General features: G+C 38.0%; 9 protein-coding genes across 9 annotated transcripts; 5 read left to right on the plus strand and 4 right to left on the minus strand.

The window, feature by feature from the left end:
- Positions 1–100: 100 nt before the first annotated feature.
- SPOG_02443 (RNA-binding protein) lies at positions 101–1,012 on the plus strand (the record flags this gene model as incomplete). Its single annotated transcript, XM_013168384.1, has 4 exons — positions 101–194; positions 248–312; positions 364–793; positions 858–1,012. The coding sequence occupies exons 1-4, from the start codon at positions 158–160 to the stop codon at positions 1,010–1,012; spliced, it is 687 nt and encodes a 228-aa protein (XP_013023838.1). The 5' UTR covers positions 101–157.
- Positions 1,013–1,311: 299 nt separating this feature from the next.
- On the minus strand, positions 1,312–2,199 carry SPOG_02444 (isoamyl acetate hydrolytic enzyme Iah1; the record flags this gene model as incomplete). Its single annotated transcript, XM_013168385.1, has 1 exon — positions 1,312–2,199. The coding sequence occupies exon 1, from the start codon at positions 1,990–1,992 to the stop codon at positions 1,312–1,314; it is 681 nt and encodes a 226-aa protein (XP_013023839.1). The 5' UTR covers positions 1,993–2,199.
- A 606-nt stretch (positions 2,200–2,805) lies between these two features.
- On the minus strand, positions 2,806–4,246 carry SPOG_05754 (vacuolar membrane zinc transporter; the record flags this gene model as incomplete). Its single annotated transcript, XM_013168688.1, has 2 exons — positions 2,806–3,916; positions 4,227–4,246. 2 exons carry the CDS (start codon positions 4,244–4,246, stop codon positions 2,806–2,808), a joined length of 1,131 nt encoding a protein of 376 aa, XP_013024142.1.
- A 633-nt stretch (positions 4,247–4,879) lies between these two features.
- On the plus strand, positions 4,880–5,910 carry SPOG_02445 (lectin family glycoprotein receptor; the record flags this gene model as incomplete). The annotated part of the gene is made up of 1 exon (XM_013168386.1): positions 4,880–5,910. The coding sequence occupies exon 1, from the start codon at positions 4,978–4,980 to the stop codon at positions 5,908–5,910; it is 933 nt and encodes a 310-aa protein (XP_013023840.1). The 5' UTR covers positions 4,880–4,977.
- A 469-nt stretch (positions 5,911–6,379) lies between these two features.
- SPOG_02446 (CTD-binding SR-like protein rA9) lies at positions 6,380–8,047 on the plus strand (the record flags this gene model as incomplete). Its single annotated transcript, XM_013168387.1, has 1 exon — positions 6,380–8,047. One exon carries the CDS (start codon positions 6,380–6,382, stop codon positions 8,045–8,047), a length of 1,668 nt encoding a protein of 555 aa, XP_013023841.1.
- Positions 8,048–8,133: 86 nt separating this feature from the next.
- Positions 8,134–9,671, minus strand: SPOG_02447 (twinfilin). The gene is made up of 7 exons (XM_013168388.1): positions 9,616–9,671; positions 9,500–9,577; positions 9,068–9,435; positions 8,874–9,002; positions 8,697–8,832; positions 8,537–8,655; positions 8,134–8,489 (listed from the first exon to the last, which is right to left on the minus strand). The coding sequence occupies exons 1-7, from the start codon at positions 9,638–9,640 to the stop codon at positions 8,361–8,363; spliced, it is 984 nt and encodes a 327-aa protein (XP_013023842.1). The 5' UTR covers positions 9,641–9,671; the 3' UTR covers positions 8,134–8,360.
- Positions 9,672–9,798: 127 nt separating this feature from the next.
- Positions 9,799–11,247, plus strand: SPOG_02448 (ribosomal protein subunit L17). The gene is made up of 4 exons (XM_013168389.1): positions 9,799–9,990; positions 10,093–10,526; positions 10,649–10,747; positions 10,831–11,247. The coding sequence occupies exons 1-4, from the start codon at positions 9,900–9,902 to the stop codon at positions 10,984–10,986; spliced, it is 780 nt and encodes a 259-aa protein (XP_013023843.1). The 5' UTR covers positions 9,799–9,899; the 3' UTR covers positions 10,987–11,247.
- A 31-nt stretch (positions 11,248–11,278) lies between these two features.
- Positions 11,279–12,841, plus strand: SPOG_02449 (SAGA complex subunit Sgf73). The gene is made up of 3 exons (XM_013168390.1): positions 11,279–12,126; positions 12,164–12,340; positions 12,387–12,841. Exons 1-3 carry the CDS (start codon positions 11,535–11,537, stop codon positions 12,650–12,652), a joined length of 1,035 nt encoding a protein of 344 aa, XP_013023844.1. The 5' UTR covers positions 11,279–11,534; the 3' UTR covers positions 12,653–12,841.
- SPOG_02450 (tRNA pseudouridine synthase Lsp1) lies at positions 12,809–14,837 on the minus strand. The gene is made up of 3 exons (XM_013168391.1): positions 13,637–14,837; positions 13,219–13,574; positions 12,809–13,176 (listed from the first exon to the last, which is right to left on the minus strand). The coding sequence occupies exons 1-3, from the start codon at positions 14,780–14,782 to the stop codon at positions 13,002–13,004; spliced, it is 1,677 nt and encodes a 558-aa protein (XP_013023845.1). The 5' UTR covers positions 14,783–14,837; the 3' UTR covers positions 12,809–13,001.
- Positions 14,838–15,040: the final 203 nt, after the last annotated feature.

Genomic DNA, 15,040 nt, shown 5'->3' on the forward strand with positions numbered 1-15,040 from the left:
TAAGCAGAAATAAGTACCTCTATCTCGTTTATCAATTGTTCATTTTCTAGTCTGGTGGTTTCACATGCAGTACCCTTCCTATAAGTGCTACCTACTGCAGAAGAGTAACATCTGCTAAATACCTACTACGCGTCCTTAAATAATTAACGTGGTCGGGATGGCAAAGAGAGGAAAAAGTAGAAAGAATTCTGATGGTAATGTCTTTTATGAATGATCTCAGAAGGGTTTATTAACACTGGGCCAAAAGCTCCTCTTTCTTTAGGAAGACACACGATCGGCGGACGTGTTGGCAAGAAGAACGACAAAAAGACTGTAAGTAGCTCGGGATAGACGAAAGTTGGCGTATTAATCGTTAATTCATAGGACTCTGGAACAACTGAAAGTAAAACTAGCTTCAGCAAGCGCGTTGCAAAAGAGCTAAAAAATAATGAATTATTTCAAAGACTGAACAGTGCTGGAAAACAAGAAACAAATGCTAGTCCTCAAGCATCCCAAAAGAATCTCTTCAATCGTGTTCAGGCTCCGTTAAAGGCCTCTTCATCTCCTCCTTCTTCAGTTCTTGCCAATGGCTCAATTTCTATTCGTGGTACGGCAGGACCCACCACCGTTGCAATTGAAAACTTGGCTCCAGGAACCTCTTCAGAAGACGTCTCTGCAACTCTTCAAAGATTTGGTGAAATCTCTCAATGCCAGGTTTTTGATACGCAGGGCAAAGTTCGGGCTAGCGTAAAATTTACTACGTTCTCGAATGCTCAGCAGGTGGTACAGCAACTTGATGGTGTTACAGCAGATGGTAAGATGACCCTTTTTTTGCCTTTTTCTGTACTATTGCTAAGATGCTAATGCTGTTCGTATAGGTCGCAAATTATCTTGTTACATAAAAAAGAACAAACCTAAAAAAGGAAAAAATAAACTTAAAAAATTTTCCTGTTCTTGCGAGATAATTTCCTCTCTCAATTTAAGCAGGTGCTTTAACCAGATGAAAGTCATTTGTCTATATGCCAGTTCATGAATCGATCATTTCTTCGTTCACAACTCTTGGTGTAACTGATGTTGTTATCCGGTAAGAAGTTTACCGGCGTTTTTTTCCCCAATTTTTTATTTCATTTCCTCTTTCCTTATAGACTTACAATGTGTAATATTGTTTTTCTAAACATAAAATGAATCCCAAACTTGGTCTATCATATTCCGTATATATTATTCGTTCTTTTGTTAAAGTAATCACTCTTCTTCAAAAAAGGAATTGCTTAGCGTCCATCTAAGAATAAGTCGGCATAGCTGTGTCTATAACGATTTCTTTGTGTGTGGATTTCAGGTGAACATAATTTCCCTATAGTAAGGTAACTGCATTGGAAGATGTTTAGGCAAGAGTTGAGGCCAAAGTGTTGTGATTTTAGAAACAATCTGTTGGAAAAGGATGTTGTATCCCATTGCTGAGAGATGGACGCCATCACTAAATAAAAGCTCGGGAACCAAGTTATATTTCGTAGCACTGTGCATGTCAATCCAAGTTGTATCTCCTATTTCACTATCCATTTCCACAGCCGCTTTGTACGTAGCTTCCACATACGGTTCTTGGTTCCGCTCATAGCGAAGTACTTTTGTAGTTATTGACGGTGAAACGAAAATCTTCTTCGAGGTTTTTGGAAACTTTCGTGCTAATTCTTTTATATTTTCCTTGTATTCCTCAACCGGACAAAGACATTTTCCATCCACTATTTGACTGTCATTGGTACCCAAATAAATAATGACGATTCGAGTATGGTCAATGTCAATTGGGAGTTTCGAAAAATATCTTAAAAAATGCCTTGAGGTATATCCCGATAATCCCCATGGCTCAACTATAAGTCGTCTTTGATAGAAATTTGCCAATTCTGCGCAATAGCCTCCAGGTGTATATCCATACTGAGTTACGGAATCTCCTAAAATGACTAACTTTTCAAAATAATTAACAGATTCATTATTATTGCGAGGTAAGTAAGGTGAGAACATAGATGATGCGTGTTAAAAGCCAGAAAAAGAGTTGTACCAAAGCTTAGTGTTTTACGAAGTCACCTTTAAATCTTGCAGAAAAGTAATAAATTGATTCATGAAGATGTATCTTATGATACTTATGATTAAAACAAACCAGTTAAAAGAAAACTAAATAACTATTTACTCTATAAGTAGCTGCTCATGTCGAAGCCAACTTATAAACTGTCAGCCTAATGGTGAAAAGCAGACGAGAGATTACTTTTTCTCCTACATATTGTTTGTTTACAGACGAATTTAATTTGTAAGGTATTGAATTCCTCAAGGCAAAAGCATACGAGCTAAATAAAGTTGATCTTTTATAGATCTCAAATAAATAGAATGGATTTCCTCTGTTGACAGTAGCAAAGTATTAGACATTTAATAGATTATTTAAGCATACAGAGGTGTTAAAAAACAAAAAGAAAACAAACGGAAAGGAATCGGTAGGACAAAGAACAATACAAAGATCTTTCCAGTTTAAAAAATTAATGTTATAACCTGAACTGCAAAACCCAAGAATTTTATGAGACGTGAACTTGATAGTTAAAATTCTCAAAATCCAAAAGCTTTAAGATCAGTCCATCTAGTGAATGAATACATATCATTCTTTGCTTCGTAACCTGAAAGTTAAGAGAACTTAGAAAACTGGTAATCATATTCATCAAGTCACCCATGATCGTATAAATATGAAATACAAAAAACAAAGTGAGTTCTATAAAGGAGCGCTCGATTGCGACGAAAAAAATGGGGAAAAGAAGGTCAGCAGTTCTTGAAGAAGACGGGAGAATGCTTTTACCCTTCGTGGAACACTTCCAAACAGAGTGTTCCCAAAATTCCAAAGATGAAACATAAAACGGAATGCCTCTTGTTTTGCGAATGATCATGTCGTAAAGCCTCTGGAAAAATGACACGAAGGGACAAAATTAGCATCATTCCCGCGGTACTAGCAAAAATGAATCCGTAGACAAAATTTAGCAAGTCAAAACTTCCAGAAGCCCCAATACGAACTAAAAGAAAAGCGATCAATGCTCCTAACGGAAGACTCAAACTACTCAAACTAGCTGCAGTCAAAAAAGCTTTTCTTCGGGATTTCCAAGCAAGGTAAAGAGGATAAGCAACTGTAAATCCTTCTACCATGTTATGGATGGTCATAGCAACAAACACCATAAACCCTGTATCGACGGTTGAAGCCAAATACGTAATAAAACCCTCAGGTATTTTATGAAGGCAAATAAGGAAGGCCGTTTGAATGCCCATTGTATAAACAGAATGAAGATGCTCATCCTCCTCAGACCCAAATACAGTGGTCATAAGATCAAAATGATTATGACACTCGCATTCACAAGTAGGTGCTTTTGGATTGGATTCTCCGGTAGGAGGAGTGCCATTTTCAGGGCAACCGTCATCCGGCAACAGCATGGATCTCTCATGAAGATGTGAGCCACTAGGGCAATGGCTACCATGGATGGAAGAAGAAAGTTGAAGAGATGCTGAGTCTGAGTGAGATGATGATAACGATCGGGACGAATTCTGAGCAGTAGGATATCTAGATTCTCTATACATTGAACTTGAATCGTTGGTTTTACGGAGCCATTTATGAAGAAAGTGAGTAAATCCATAGAAGAATATACTTCCTAAGAAAAACGAAGTAAGTTGGAAGATTCTAGCAAGGAACATGTCAATCATGGGGACGTCTAAGAAAAAATGCAATGATTCTTCCATAACACTTGACCAAGAGCTGAACAGTAATATTCCAGCACTGGTAGCAAGTGCCGTTACCAAGGAACGCTCACTGTTTACCAAGTCTATTGCTGGGCGACCGAGTAATTTGTTAGCGACAACATCTATCCAAACTCCGCTAGCACCAAGGATGCAAAAACAATTAGAGATTAAACTGAGAATCCTATCATAGAGTTAGTCATCGTGTTCAAAAAGCTAAATTTTAGCGTAAAAGTTGTTGAAATAACTAATTGGCAAATTCTTGTAGATTTCATCGGCCATATTGAAATATTCGGGCATCAGAAGGTTGCTAATGTCGAATAGAAGGGGAAATGTCATGTATTGAAGCGATAGAAGTGCAAAGCAAGAAAAGATCAGATAGATTATAATGGCAGAAAATCCGTCCTAAGAATCCAGAGTACAGGCATCCAAAACTACAGAGCCAACGATCCAATTCCAACATCATCTTACAGAAAAAAAAAAAACCAACTTACCAGCCTTTTGAATTATCCATCAGCAAGGTAAATAGAAGGATTTCGCTTCCTAGGACTTGCTATAGAACTGAGCACTATGCCACGTTACGATACGTAAGAGCTCATTAGTAAACAAGAGATGTTGTTTTCTTGTATTTTGAAGCAGATCGGCTGTGTGTATGTTAATTCTTTACAATTTTCCTTAAAGCAAAAAGGGAACAATGAAACTGAAAGTTTATACTTGTGAATACACGAAACTGTGCACTCATTATAACCAGCTGACTTTATCAAACAATAGTTCATCTTCATAGAGGAGAAAAGTAGATGTTTCTGTTTCGTAAACAGCGTTTGCAGTTTTAGAACACCTGGAATATATAACACTTTGTTAGGAGTGTGTAATTGCCAAACTCATTCTGCAAAAGCCTTCTCTTTGTTTTTTGGTTTATTGTTCTTTAATTTTTCGTATTTATTTGCGTACGTCAAAATCACTAGGTAGAATCAAATATGTCTATGGTCAATAGTACCTTCGTAAGCCTTTCTTAATCGAGCACTGTGAGAGCATGCTTGCTTGAAAAGAAGATCTAAATCGAACCAAGTAAATAGATCCTAATCCCTTATTTTTACATTTCATTTACTTCCAGCTCTACTGTTTACAATACCAAGTAACAAGTGACCCCAAAAGACATCCCATTGTTTTAGCACATTAGTCCTGCTAACAACAAACCACAGTCCGGGAGGTAAGACAAGGAGTATTCTTTCGAGAGCCGTAAACATGATTGCTTCTATGAGAATTTTTAGAATAATCTGCTTCTTTGCGCTTGCTCTAGGCGTTATTGCCCAGTCAAATGAGTTGGAGAGACTTTCAATCAAGCCACCTTACATTAATCATGGAATGAGAAGCTTATGGTGGGAATATGGTGGAAGCACTATTATCGATAAAAAAAATGGTATCTTTTTGACTCAAGACCTGCAACATCAAAGCGGATGGCTTTCGACACGTTTACCCACTCCTACTAGTAGTTTTGAAGTATTATTTCAATTTCGTGTCTCAAGTGAGTCCAGAAATCTCTTTGGCGATGGTATGGGATTATTCTTGACTGAAGAGCGCGCTAAGACGGGTCCTGTTTTTGGTTTTACTGATAAATTCAATGGTTACGGTATTTTCTTTGATACATACAACAATGATCGCCCTGGAACTGTTTTCCCTCGTGTTGTTGTCATGAAGGGAGACGGAAAGACATCTTATGATATTGATCATGATGGAAAGGCCAACGAGATTGAAGGATGCAGTGCTTTACATTTGCATAGCACGGATTACACCTTGGGCAAGTTGAAATTCGACAAGAACGCTAAGAAGCTTCGTTTGGAACTCGCATTTGATGCTAGCTCCGATTTTATCAAGTGTTTTGAATTGGATGATGTCGATATGCCCGCTACCGCTTTCCTCAGCTTTTCTGCTCGTACTGGTGAATTAAGTGAAAACCATGAAATTCATAGCATTACCAGCCGAACCATCACCAATATTGATGACGAGTTCACTCCGGAATTTTCGAAAGAAGAATTGAAGGGATCTACTACCAAGCGCAGCCCTTGGAAGCGCCGCTTCATATTCGTCCTTATTTCCTTGATTGTCGTCTTTTCTGTCTTTTCTTTACGTTCTTATCAACAAAAACAGGAAAAGATTCGTCGTTCTCCTGTCCTTTAAAACAATCTCATTAGATTTTCTGTCCTAAAAAATACAGTTATCTAAGCATAGGCTTTGTTCCATCTTATGTTCCTTACTTATTCTTTGTTTCTCTCCTTACTGCTTTCTTTTTTTCTATTCCATTATCCGTTTGTGTAAGGAAACCGGTACTGGTGGTTTCGGTATTTGTATATTAGAAGAGCTCCGACTTCTTATATATGAAGCCTTAAACTAGCCTATCGTACACCATGTTCATCATTCATACCATACCGCCTTTAACCCTTGTTTTCTTTTGCTTTTGATTGTTTAAATCAAGAGGAACGGCTCTATTTAGTTATAAGGACCTCGAAAGTATTCGCTCTATATCGGTCGTTATCGTTATATGCTAAAGGGTTGCAATAATTTTCACTGATGTATCTTTCCTTTCACCATCAACCCGCTATCTATAATATAACCCCCACATAATAAGGAAATTGACCCACATAATATTATGGCTGTGGAACAAAACCAAGAAAATTCAGAGGAGAATGGGGAGGAATGCATCATTTGTTTATCGGAACTGCCCAATTGTCCTTTAGACAAGTGGGACGTTAGCGCATTACCTGCATCACTCTCTACATCTCCTAATGGGATTTACGTGGCTACGCTTCCATGTCGGCATTATTTTCACAATCAGTGTTTGGAATCCTGGTGCCAGGTTGCAAATACGTGTCCTCTTTGTCGTATAGAGTTTTTCAAAGTTGATGTATACGAATATGTAGGTGGTCCTTGGTTGCGAGCCTACCCAGTCGAGGAAAAAGTACAGGCAGTAGCGAACGCAGAGGCACCACCCGAATTTATAGAGACGGATGATATGACTCGTTGTGTTATTTGTGGTGGATCACAACAACAAGACGTTTTACTTTTATGCGATGGATGTGATGATGCATATCACACATTCTGTTTAGAATTGGACGAAGTTCCGGAAAACGAGTTTTATTGCCCCAATTGTGTTTTCCTAAACAACGATAATGTTAATACCTTGGCTTCTCGTATTTCGCTTTCTCATCGTCGGCGAACGAATGGTCGTGCTGCCAGAGCTTCAAGAGTCTCGCAACGACAACAACGTGCATGGACTAGAGCGTGGAATGCAATTCGCAATCGAGCATGGGAAACTTTAAATTCTGATTTATCCTATTATTCGCTTGATGGTGATATTCCTAGGCGAGATCATGCTTCCGACTTGCTAAGGAGAAGAATTGAAAACGCTCGGTTGCGGTCCGATTCGAATGTGAATGATGAACAACAGCAGCAACCACCATTTGTACAAACGCCTGTTACAAATGATTCAGAAAGAAAAGCTTGGAATGATTTTGATGTAATGCTGCATAACAATGAAGATCACTCTAATACTGGTGATAGGTCGAATCATAAGGCTTCGACGCCTGCTGAACGCTCGTCAGCAGCAGACACAAACCAAAGGAAGAAGCTAAAAAAACCAGTCCATAGAAATCGAAGCATTTCAATTTCTACGGCTCTAGGTTCTTCTTCTAACCAGTCAACGACTAATGACGAAGCGCATAAACCATCTCTACTTGCGAATTTAATAGATAACATCAACCGTCCATCTCCTTCTTCTCAGACTGATTCTCAATTTCTATCAAAAGTACAATCCATTTTAAAACGATCTCAAGAAGGCACCTCGTCAAATAACTCTAATGAGCCTCATTTAACTCCTCTTTTTTCTAATCTTTCTCCTCAAAGCTCTCCTCCACCCCGTCTGGAATCCTCGTCTCCAATTTCCAGTCACTTTGATGGTCCTTCACAGCCTACCGAACCTGGTGAAATTCTTGATAATGATTATTCACAGACGAGTATTGATCGGCGGACTGTTCCTCGGTCATCTGGGCGACGAGAATTAACAAAATCTACGAAGTTGCCGTATGAAGTGAAGTATCGAATAGAACGGTTGGTTAATGCTGCATTAAAGCCGTACTACAGAGATGCTAAAATCACAAAGGAGCAGTTTGCTAAATTCAACAAAAATATTTCTCGATCACTGTATACTTTATTTTTAGATGGCTCACTTTCATTTGAAAGGTCAGGTCAGTATCAAATTGCAAACGAAATTCGAGAGCGGGTTGATTCTTGTATGCGTTCCAATGGTGAAAGTTGTTAATGTCTTTTACATCGCATATTATGATGGAAATTGCACGTTTGTATTTAAGGATGCAAGCGGGATAAGATATGAAACGGTTATGAGTAATGAATAATTAATTTTTGGGTGAGTATTTTGATTCGTACTAGCAGTGGTATTGAAGGAGTCTATAATTAAATAGTAAATCTTTTAGGGACTGTAGGAATTGTAAAGTTAAAATACAAATGAACTACTGTAAGGAAAGCATTCAAAATGATATTTATTCCAAAGAAGGGATTCATGACTTGAGCAAATATGTATCGTATCGAGGTAAACAATGATGGGAGATCTATTTTTAGCGTCTACGAGGAGGACGGGGTCTAGAAAAGCCAGATCTTGTATTAGACTCTTTAGAAGCATCAATAAGACCTAAAGCTTGGAGAATTTCCTTTTCGGTGCAGTCAGCAGAATCATTCGATTCCAACTAGGTACGTTAGTGTCTGCGAGAGTAAAAAAAAATTAAACCTTTACCCTTCCGTCAATGGTAACATCAAGATTATTCTGGACCTTGTCCAGAAAGGCAAGCTTGCAAGACGAGTAAACCATTCTATTTTTAACCGTGGACTGCATGGGACAAATATAAATGAACACTGATGAGTTGTAAGTAAGTTATCATAGAGGAATTGCATACAAGTTTTTGGTTTTTTATCCTTTGAAAGAGAAAAAAACCCAAACCTCGGTTCCGAAGGGTGAAAGAATGACTTTACATCAGAGGCAGCAATGTTTTCTTTTTCGTCTTCTATGCAAATTACTTCATCCCGTACAGACTACAAACTCGTTAGTAACGTTAAAAGAAGTGGAATCTTACGAAAAGAAGAAGGGTATTTTGAGGAACAGAGCGAAGCTTCTCTAAGGCTTTCAAAGCGTTGTCGTCTAGTTCCATGGCTACACTTCCAGTCACTAAAGAACGCTTTTGGGAGGTTGAAGATTGTAGAGACTAATTGAGATTTTTGTTAGTAATGAAATGAACTATTGCCGGTCTTAAGCTGGAAAAAGGGATACCTCATTATAATGTTGTTTGTCCTTTTCGTCTTGACGAAGAGGTGCAGAGTCATTTTCTTTTGTAAGCTTGTCGAAAAAAGATTTATAGTTCAGCTCTTCAATAGTACTAGCAAAAAAGGATTTATCGATTTCTGACATGCTGATAATGCGAATTAAACCAGCACGACTGGAGGCATAGAGCATCTTGTTTCGAACATTGGCTGATTCGGGCACATAAGAAATAAATTGTAAAAGATCATTACGGGTTTGGTCGTGAATCAAAGCAAAAGCAGGCTCAGAAGAAGCAAGTAATACCTGACGAAGCTTTTCAAAATCCGACTCTAAAGAAGAGCTTTTTTCAATAGTATCAGAAACTTCAAAGGAGCTCTCTGAAAATACGTTAGTCCTCTGTAAAAGCATACAATCAAGCTAGAAAAGCAAGGGTTACCATACCGTTAGAAATCCGAATAACAGCAGCTCGAATAGGTTTGGAGGAGTAATTTTCGAGATACTGGTTCAAACTTTCGGCAGCTTTTACATGGTGAGCTTCATACTTAGCGATTTCTTACGTTTTAAATCAACAGACGAAGACATTGTGGAAATTGAAGAGACAGTAAGAATGATTCATGAGTATGATTACTTACTCTGATGTCTCATGTACAGGTGACAACGCAGGATAACGCAATTACGTTTTGGTTTGTTAATAGCTATATCGTATTATACCACAAAATGAAGGGCAGCCAAATTGAGACCGTATTTATACACGTTTCGTAAACAAACGACAAAAGAGAAGAAAAACCGTTATTTTTGGGAAATTAATGAAGTATTTTTTAACTAAAGCTAGGGATTTAATATGATTCGTTTTTTTTCGCGTCAAATTTCGACAAATGCGCGTTTTTACATGCAACTTGCAAAGAATGTTCAGCATAGACATATTTCTACAGGTATGGAGTCAATTTAAGCAAGAATTGAATCATTTTCGACGAGCTTTTATTCCATAGGAGTTATCTATACTTAAAAAGTATATCTTTACCTAACGCTGCTAGGTTGCTCGGTGGGAACGATTCTAATCCGTTCACCTGTATTAACACGGGCGCCGTCCGAATTTGAAAGAAGTATATATAAGTATAATTCAGAACTATGGAATGAACTGAGCGCCCCTTTGCCCAAGGAATTTTACTTCAAAAAGGGATCAGTTGGTGAAAAAGACTGGAAAACGAGACAAAAGGCACTGGAAGGAAAAGAGTCTCCCTTTCAAAGCATTTTTGAAGAAGAACATAAGCAGATGGAAGAAAATGCCCTTCCTGATCCCAGCACCCATTTACAACCAAGAACGACAGAGGCAGATCAAGCTGGTGATGTACACAGCACTCAACGTTGTTTAGAAAAGTCCCTTTTTCTATTAATAAAACCAACAAAAGATGCAGAATGGCAATTCCCTAATGTTCCAATCGAGAGTGAAGAAAAGGCTTTGCATACGGTAAGCAATGCATGAATTAGGAAGAGCTGGTCGTTGGAATGATGATTCAGTGTCTTCTGCATAAAGGATTTACGAGCCACATTCCAAATTTTTATGTAAAATATTTCTAACGAACCGTTTAGCTTTGTCAAGAACAATTACAAAACATACTAGGCGAGCAATCCTTAACCTGGTTTGTCGCCCATCACCCAATAGGTTTAATTAAACAAGATGAAAAGAAGGTAAGTATGACTTTCTCGTGAAAGGAGAAGCGGCTTTATTCATGTTTTCTGGTTGTGTAAGATTGATTAACTAACCTGAATAGTTGTTTCTTTTAAGAGCCCGGCTGGTGCACGGTTTGCGAGTTCCAAAGGTAGAAAATGTTTTTGATTGGGCATGGACTAGTTATGAAGAGCTACCTAACAGACTATCTCCAATTGCATGGAACTCAGTGAAAGATATTTTGCATGAACGATTGTGAGTCATACATTAATATATGAAAAATAGCATTCTCACTTTAAAGGCACTTCATCGATGAAGCTTTCTATCGTTTGAAAACTGCCAATACTGACCTAGTTCTACATATATACCAAAAGATAATTTGAGTTTATACAGCTACAGTTGATATCCCTTTAATAACCAATACAAGAATGAAGTCCTTAATTCTTTATTTCTATATCCACATATTTCATGCATGTTAAACATTCTGAATGGCATAAACAAACACCTACTTACAAATAAAAAAAAATAAACTCACTTTCATATGAATTATACGGCTGAAAATCAACCGCTTCTATTTGAATTAATCTAGAATGATTGAAAGACTAACACATTGAGATAGACCACTTCTATTTTTATTTATTATTTTTTTATACACGACAAAGATTTATATTATGTTTTTTTAGATCTTTTTTTTTTTCAGTTGCAACAGTCTCTTTTTATACCGAGATTGAACCATTTTGGGTCCACCACCAAGGTAGAAGCCTGCTCAAGACGGTTTTGTTTAGCATACAAAAGGCAGCTGGATACATGAAGATGTTAACCGAGCAGCAAACTTTAGAGCTTTTTCCTGAAGAATGGGAGCGGAACGAAGAGATTTTGTTGAAGTATCCCAACGGGTTGCCAAAGGATGCAGGTGTAGATCCGAACACTTCTAACGGTTTAGATGATGGATTAGAAAGCAAAATAGTGCATAAAGAAAGCTCTCAAGTGCCGCTTCCTGCAGCTGCTTTTCCTCGTTTTGGGGTCGAGCCTAATAATACAGATCTTGATTATGTACTTTGTCCCACATGCGAGAGACCGTTTTTGTCAAATTATATTGAGGAGCATAACGAGAAATGTCTTGAAAAAAAGTCACTAAAGCGCCAGGCAGACAACGAGGTTTCCTCTACGGTGCACTCAAAGGAATCAAATACTCCATCTACTGCTTCTATAAAGAATGGTAGTAAAGCAACGCATCAGAAGTTGAGTACTTCTTCTGAAAGTGCTTCCAACCAGAGTAATAACAACACAGAGGTTGCTCCTCCTAAACGACGGAAAGTAGAAGAAAGTAAGAAGTCTACCAAAGCAAATGCTTCTTCCAAAAAGGACGTAGGAAAAAAGAAAAGCACAAAGCAAAGAGGTATGTCACTAAATCTTTCAACTTACTAATTGCATAGGACCCGTGGATGTGGACAAACAATGTGGTGTCCTTTTACCGAACGGCCTGATGTGTGCACGTTCTTTGACATGCAAAACTCATTCCATGTCAAGCAAACGTGCTGTTCCTGGTCGCTCTCAGCCCTATGATGTTTTGCTTGCTGCTTGTCAAAAGAAAAATCAAGCCAAGATTCAACGTATGTTTGCTATGCACTTGAAACTGATCGTTACTAATTTTCTCAGGACAAATTCTCGAAACAGCAAAAGAATCAGAAGAACAACAGCATGAAACACCTGTTGATTCGGATGAGGAAGTAAATTTTGTTATGAACGCCCTACAACAATCCGGCAATAAGCCTTTAGAACATAAAACAGTTTTACCTGTTAAACGGAGACATACCTATTTTCGTACGAGGGAATTAATTGCGACCGCCTTTCGACATGGAGAGCAAGGAATGCAAGTTACTGGTACTATTCTTGGAAGAGTTATCCCATTTAGCGCACGTTAATTCTTTATGTATCTTCTTTGCATGATTGTTTTGTCTGCTTTTTTTTTTTGTTTTGCTATGATGAGCTTATGAGTGATGATGGGTTTTACTTTGCACATAATAATCATTGATTCCTTACTATTTCACCTTTATTTTGATTGTTATCTACGCATTGAATACCTGTGTATATATGTGATATGTATTTTCTAATGTAACCCAAGTATTATAATTGCCTTGCTTTTTTTGTCAACATTATAATATCCCAATTAATCAACCTTCACTATCTATTATTAACCAAAAATAGATTCCCAAAATCTCTGAGATAACCGTTTACCAAAAATCGATAACTGGGGCAGTAGCTGAAACGCGTTTACCCTTCCAATTCATCTTTATTAGTTTTAGCGTCATCCTCGTCTTCACTAGATAATTCATCCGGTAGGCCATTTTCAGCTACCTTTTCTTCTTCAGCGGTAATGCCAATATCTGAAAGATACTGAAAGTCAAGCTCCTTATAGCTGTCTATGAAGGTTAAAAAGCAATGGAATCTAAATGAGTTAGCATAAGAAGCCACAAATATATTTACGTACACTTGTTTTCGATTTTCCTCTTCGAAAATCTTATCGTAAATATGAGCGTGTTTAAACTTTTCAATACTTTCAGAGTACTTAGAAAAGTCAATAGGATCTCGATCATTTTCTGGAGCCTTATGCTCATTATAACCTTTGAAAAATGGAGATTCAAGTAAAAGTCCAAATCCGGGGCCTTTAGGAATATTTACTTTTGTTTTCTTGAATGCATCTTGAATACGGCTCAAATTGCACCCAGTACGAACCATTAATACGGCCAAAGCTATCATCTTTCGAATCTGATGCAACATAAATGACTGCCCGTGTACTTTCAAAGAAATCCATTCAGTGTTGCCGATCATTATCGGGTCGGAAGCCTAATAAATTTGTTAATAAGGATACTATTATATTTGTTTTAGAAAAAAAAAGAAAAACATACGTTGAAAGAGCGTATCAAACGGTTACTATTTTTTTGGTGAAAGGCTTGCCCAACGGTAAAGTTATGAAAGTTGTGATTTCCAACATAAGTATTCAGAGTTTCTCTGATAACACGTAATCTCTTTTCAGAGATTCGATATTCCTTTAATAGCTGCATTTCTGCATTCTTGAGAGCACGATCAAGTCTCATAGCCGGATCAGTTTTGGGAGAAGAGGTAGCAGAAGCAGATTGATTTTCGTCTATTGTTGAAGTAGGAGCTTCTACATCTTTTGAATCGATTGTCTGGTGTTCTTTTGTGTTAGATTCATTCTCAGTTGGATTAGCAGGAGTAGAACCTTGAACATTCTCTTCAGAAATTGGTGCAGGTAGTTCCTCTTCTTTGGGGCTCTCATTTTCTGCAGTAGAAGAGGCGGCCGCGGCAGCTTTCTTTGAATAAGGATTGACAAAGTTCTCGGGATCTGCATGATAGGCCTCTAAGATTACAGCTTCCATTTCCTTATATTTATCCCAGAATTCTTTTCCCTCTTCATAGAAAATCTTGCGGCTCATTTGGTTGATATCATTTTCGTCGACAGGCTCACTCGGCATAGGAGAATTTTTTGCGATGCAACGGCCCAAGACAGAACTAGGCTTTGGGGGAACGAAAGCATAGGTAGGAATCAAATACTCATAGATACGGGATTCGCAGTACGTTCTAGGATTAAATGAATTGATTGTACGAACAACGTCCCAAACACGGATGGAAGGAGGGAGATGTTGATTGACTTTTTCGATCAATTGCTCATCTTCCATAATCAATTTTAGAGTAATCACATTTCCAGCAGCATGAACACCCTTATCGGTCCGTGCAGCTCGAGCTAAAGCGACTTTCTTAGGATCATCCGCGTTGTAAGATGACACGGCCTCAGCTTTGACAAACGCGTCGAAAAGGTCTCCCTCGATCGTTTTACTTGGAGGATTTAATTGCATTCCATGATAACCAGTGCCACAGTATCCCACCAGGCAAGCAACTTTACGTTTTGGTTTCTTTTCTCCAACGACCAAATGTTCAGGCCGTTTTTCACCGTATTGAGCAGAATTTACACGGTTCCTTTTTGCTTCTCTACGATCACCATTATACCAACTGCGCTTACCTCCACGTCCCATAACAAAAACGCTCGATGTAGGTTGTTTTTTTTTTGGAAATTTTATTTCTGGCAGCTACTCGCTTTGGTTGGGAAATACCGAGGACCCTTGGGTATACTATCAAAGATACGGTATTTTAGTGTATATCGTTAGTAAATAATGTATGTATGTATGGAGGAAGTATGGAAAGAGTATAAGATTTTTTGTCGTTTATGCACTAATAGGCATGGAAGAATTGTTTTAATAGTGATATACAAAAATACGGATAGTAAGCTCAAG

The sequence above is a fragment of the Schizosaccharomyces cryophilus genome (assembly GCF_000004155.1).
Source record: "Schizosaccharomyces cryophilus OY26 unplaced genomic scaffold supercont4.4, whole genome shotgun sequence".
Lineage (NCBI taxonomy): Eukaryota > Fungi > Ascomycota > Schizosaccharomycetes > Schizosaccharomycetales > Schizosaccharomycetaceae > Schizosaccharomyces > Schizosaccharomyces cryophilus.

Bases quoted from the DNA above. Each gene is read 5' to 3' on its own strand.
- SPOG_02447 (XM_013168388.1), bottom strand. From the start codon at position 9,640: ATGTCTTCGTCTGTTGATTTAAAAC. The intron at 9,578-9,615 runs GTAAGAAATCGC...ACCATGTAAAAG, and splicing joins TTCGTCTGTTGATTTAAAAC to CTGCCGAAAGTTTGAACCAG. The intron at 8,833-8,873 runs GTAAGATTCCAC...ACGAGTTTGTAG, and splicing joins AAAATACCCTTCTTCTTTTC to TCTGTACGGGATGAAGTAAT.
- SPOG_02448 (XM_013168389.1), top strand. From the start codon at position 9,900: ATGATTCGTTTTTTTTCGCGTCAAATTTCGACAAATGCGCGTTTTTAC. The intron at 10,527-10,648 runs GTAAGCAATGCA...CGAACCGTTTAG, and splicing joins AAGAAAAGGCTTTGCATACG to CTTTGTCAAGAACAATTACA. The intron at 10,748-10,830 runs GTAAGTATGACT...TAACCTGAATAG, and splicing joins TTAAACAAGATGAAAAGAAG to TTGTTTCTTTTAAGAGCCCG.
- SPOG_02449 (XM_013168390.1), top strand. From the start codon at position 11,535: ATGAAGATGTTAACCGAGCAGCAAACTTTAGAGCTTTTTCCTGAAGAA. The intron at 12,127-12,163 runs GTATGTCACTAA...CTAATTGCATAG, and splicing joins GAAAAGCACAAAGCAAAGAG to GACCCGTGGATGTGGACAAA. The intron at 12,341-12,386 runs GTATGTTTGCTA...TAATTTTCTCAG, and splicing joins AAATCAAGCCAAGATTCAAC to GACAAATTCTCGAAACAGCA.
- SPOG_02450 (XM_013168391.1), bottom strand. From the start codon at position 14,782: ATGGGACGTGGAGGTAAGCGCAGTTGGTATAATGGTGATCGTAGAGAA. The intron at 13,575-13,636 runs GTATGTTTTTCT...CAAATTTATTAG, and splicing joins GTTTGATACGCTCTTTCAAC to GCTTCCGACCCGATAATGAT. The intron at 13,177-13,218 runs GTACGTAAATAT...TAACTCATTTAG, and splicing joins GAGGAAAATCGAAAACAAGT to ATTCCATTGCTTTTTAACCT.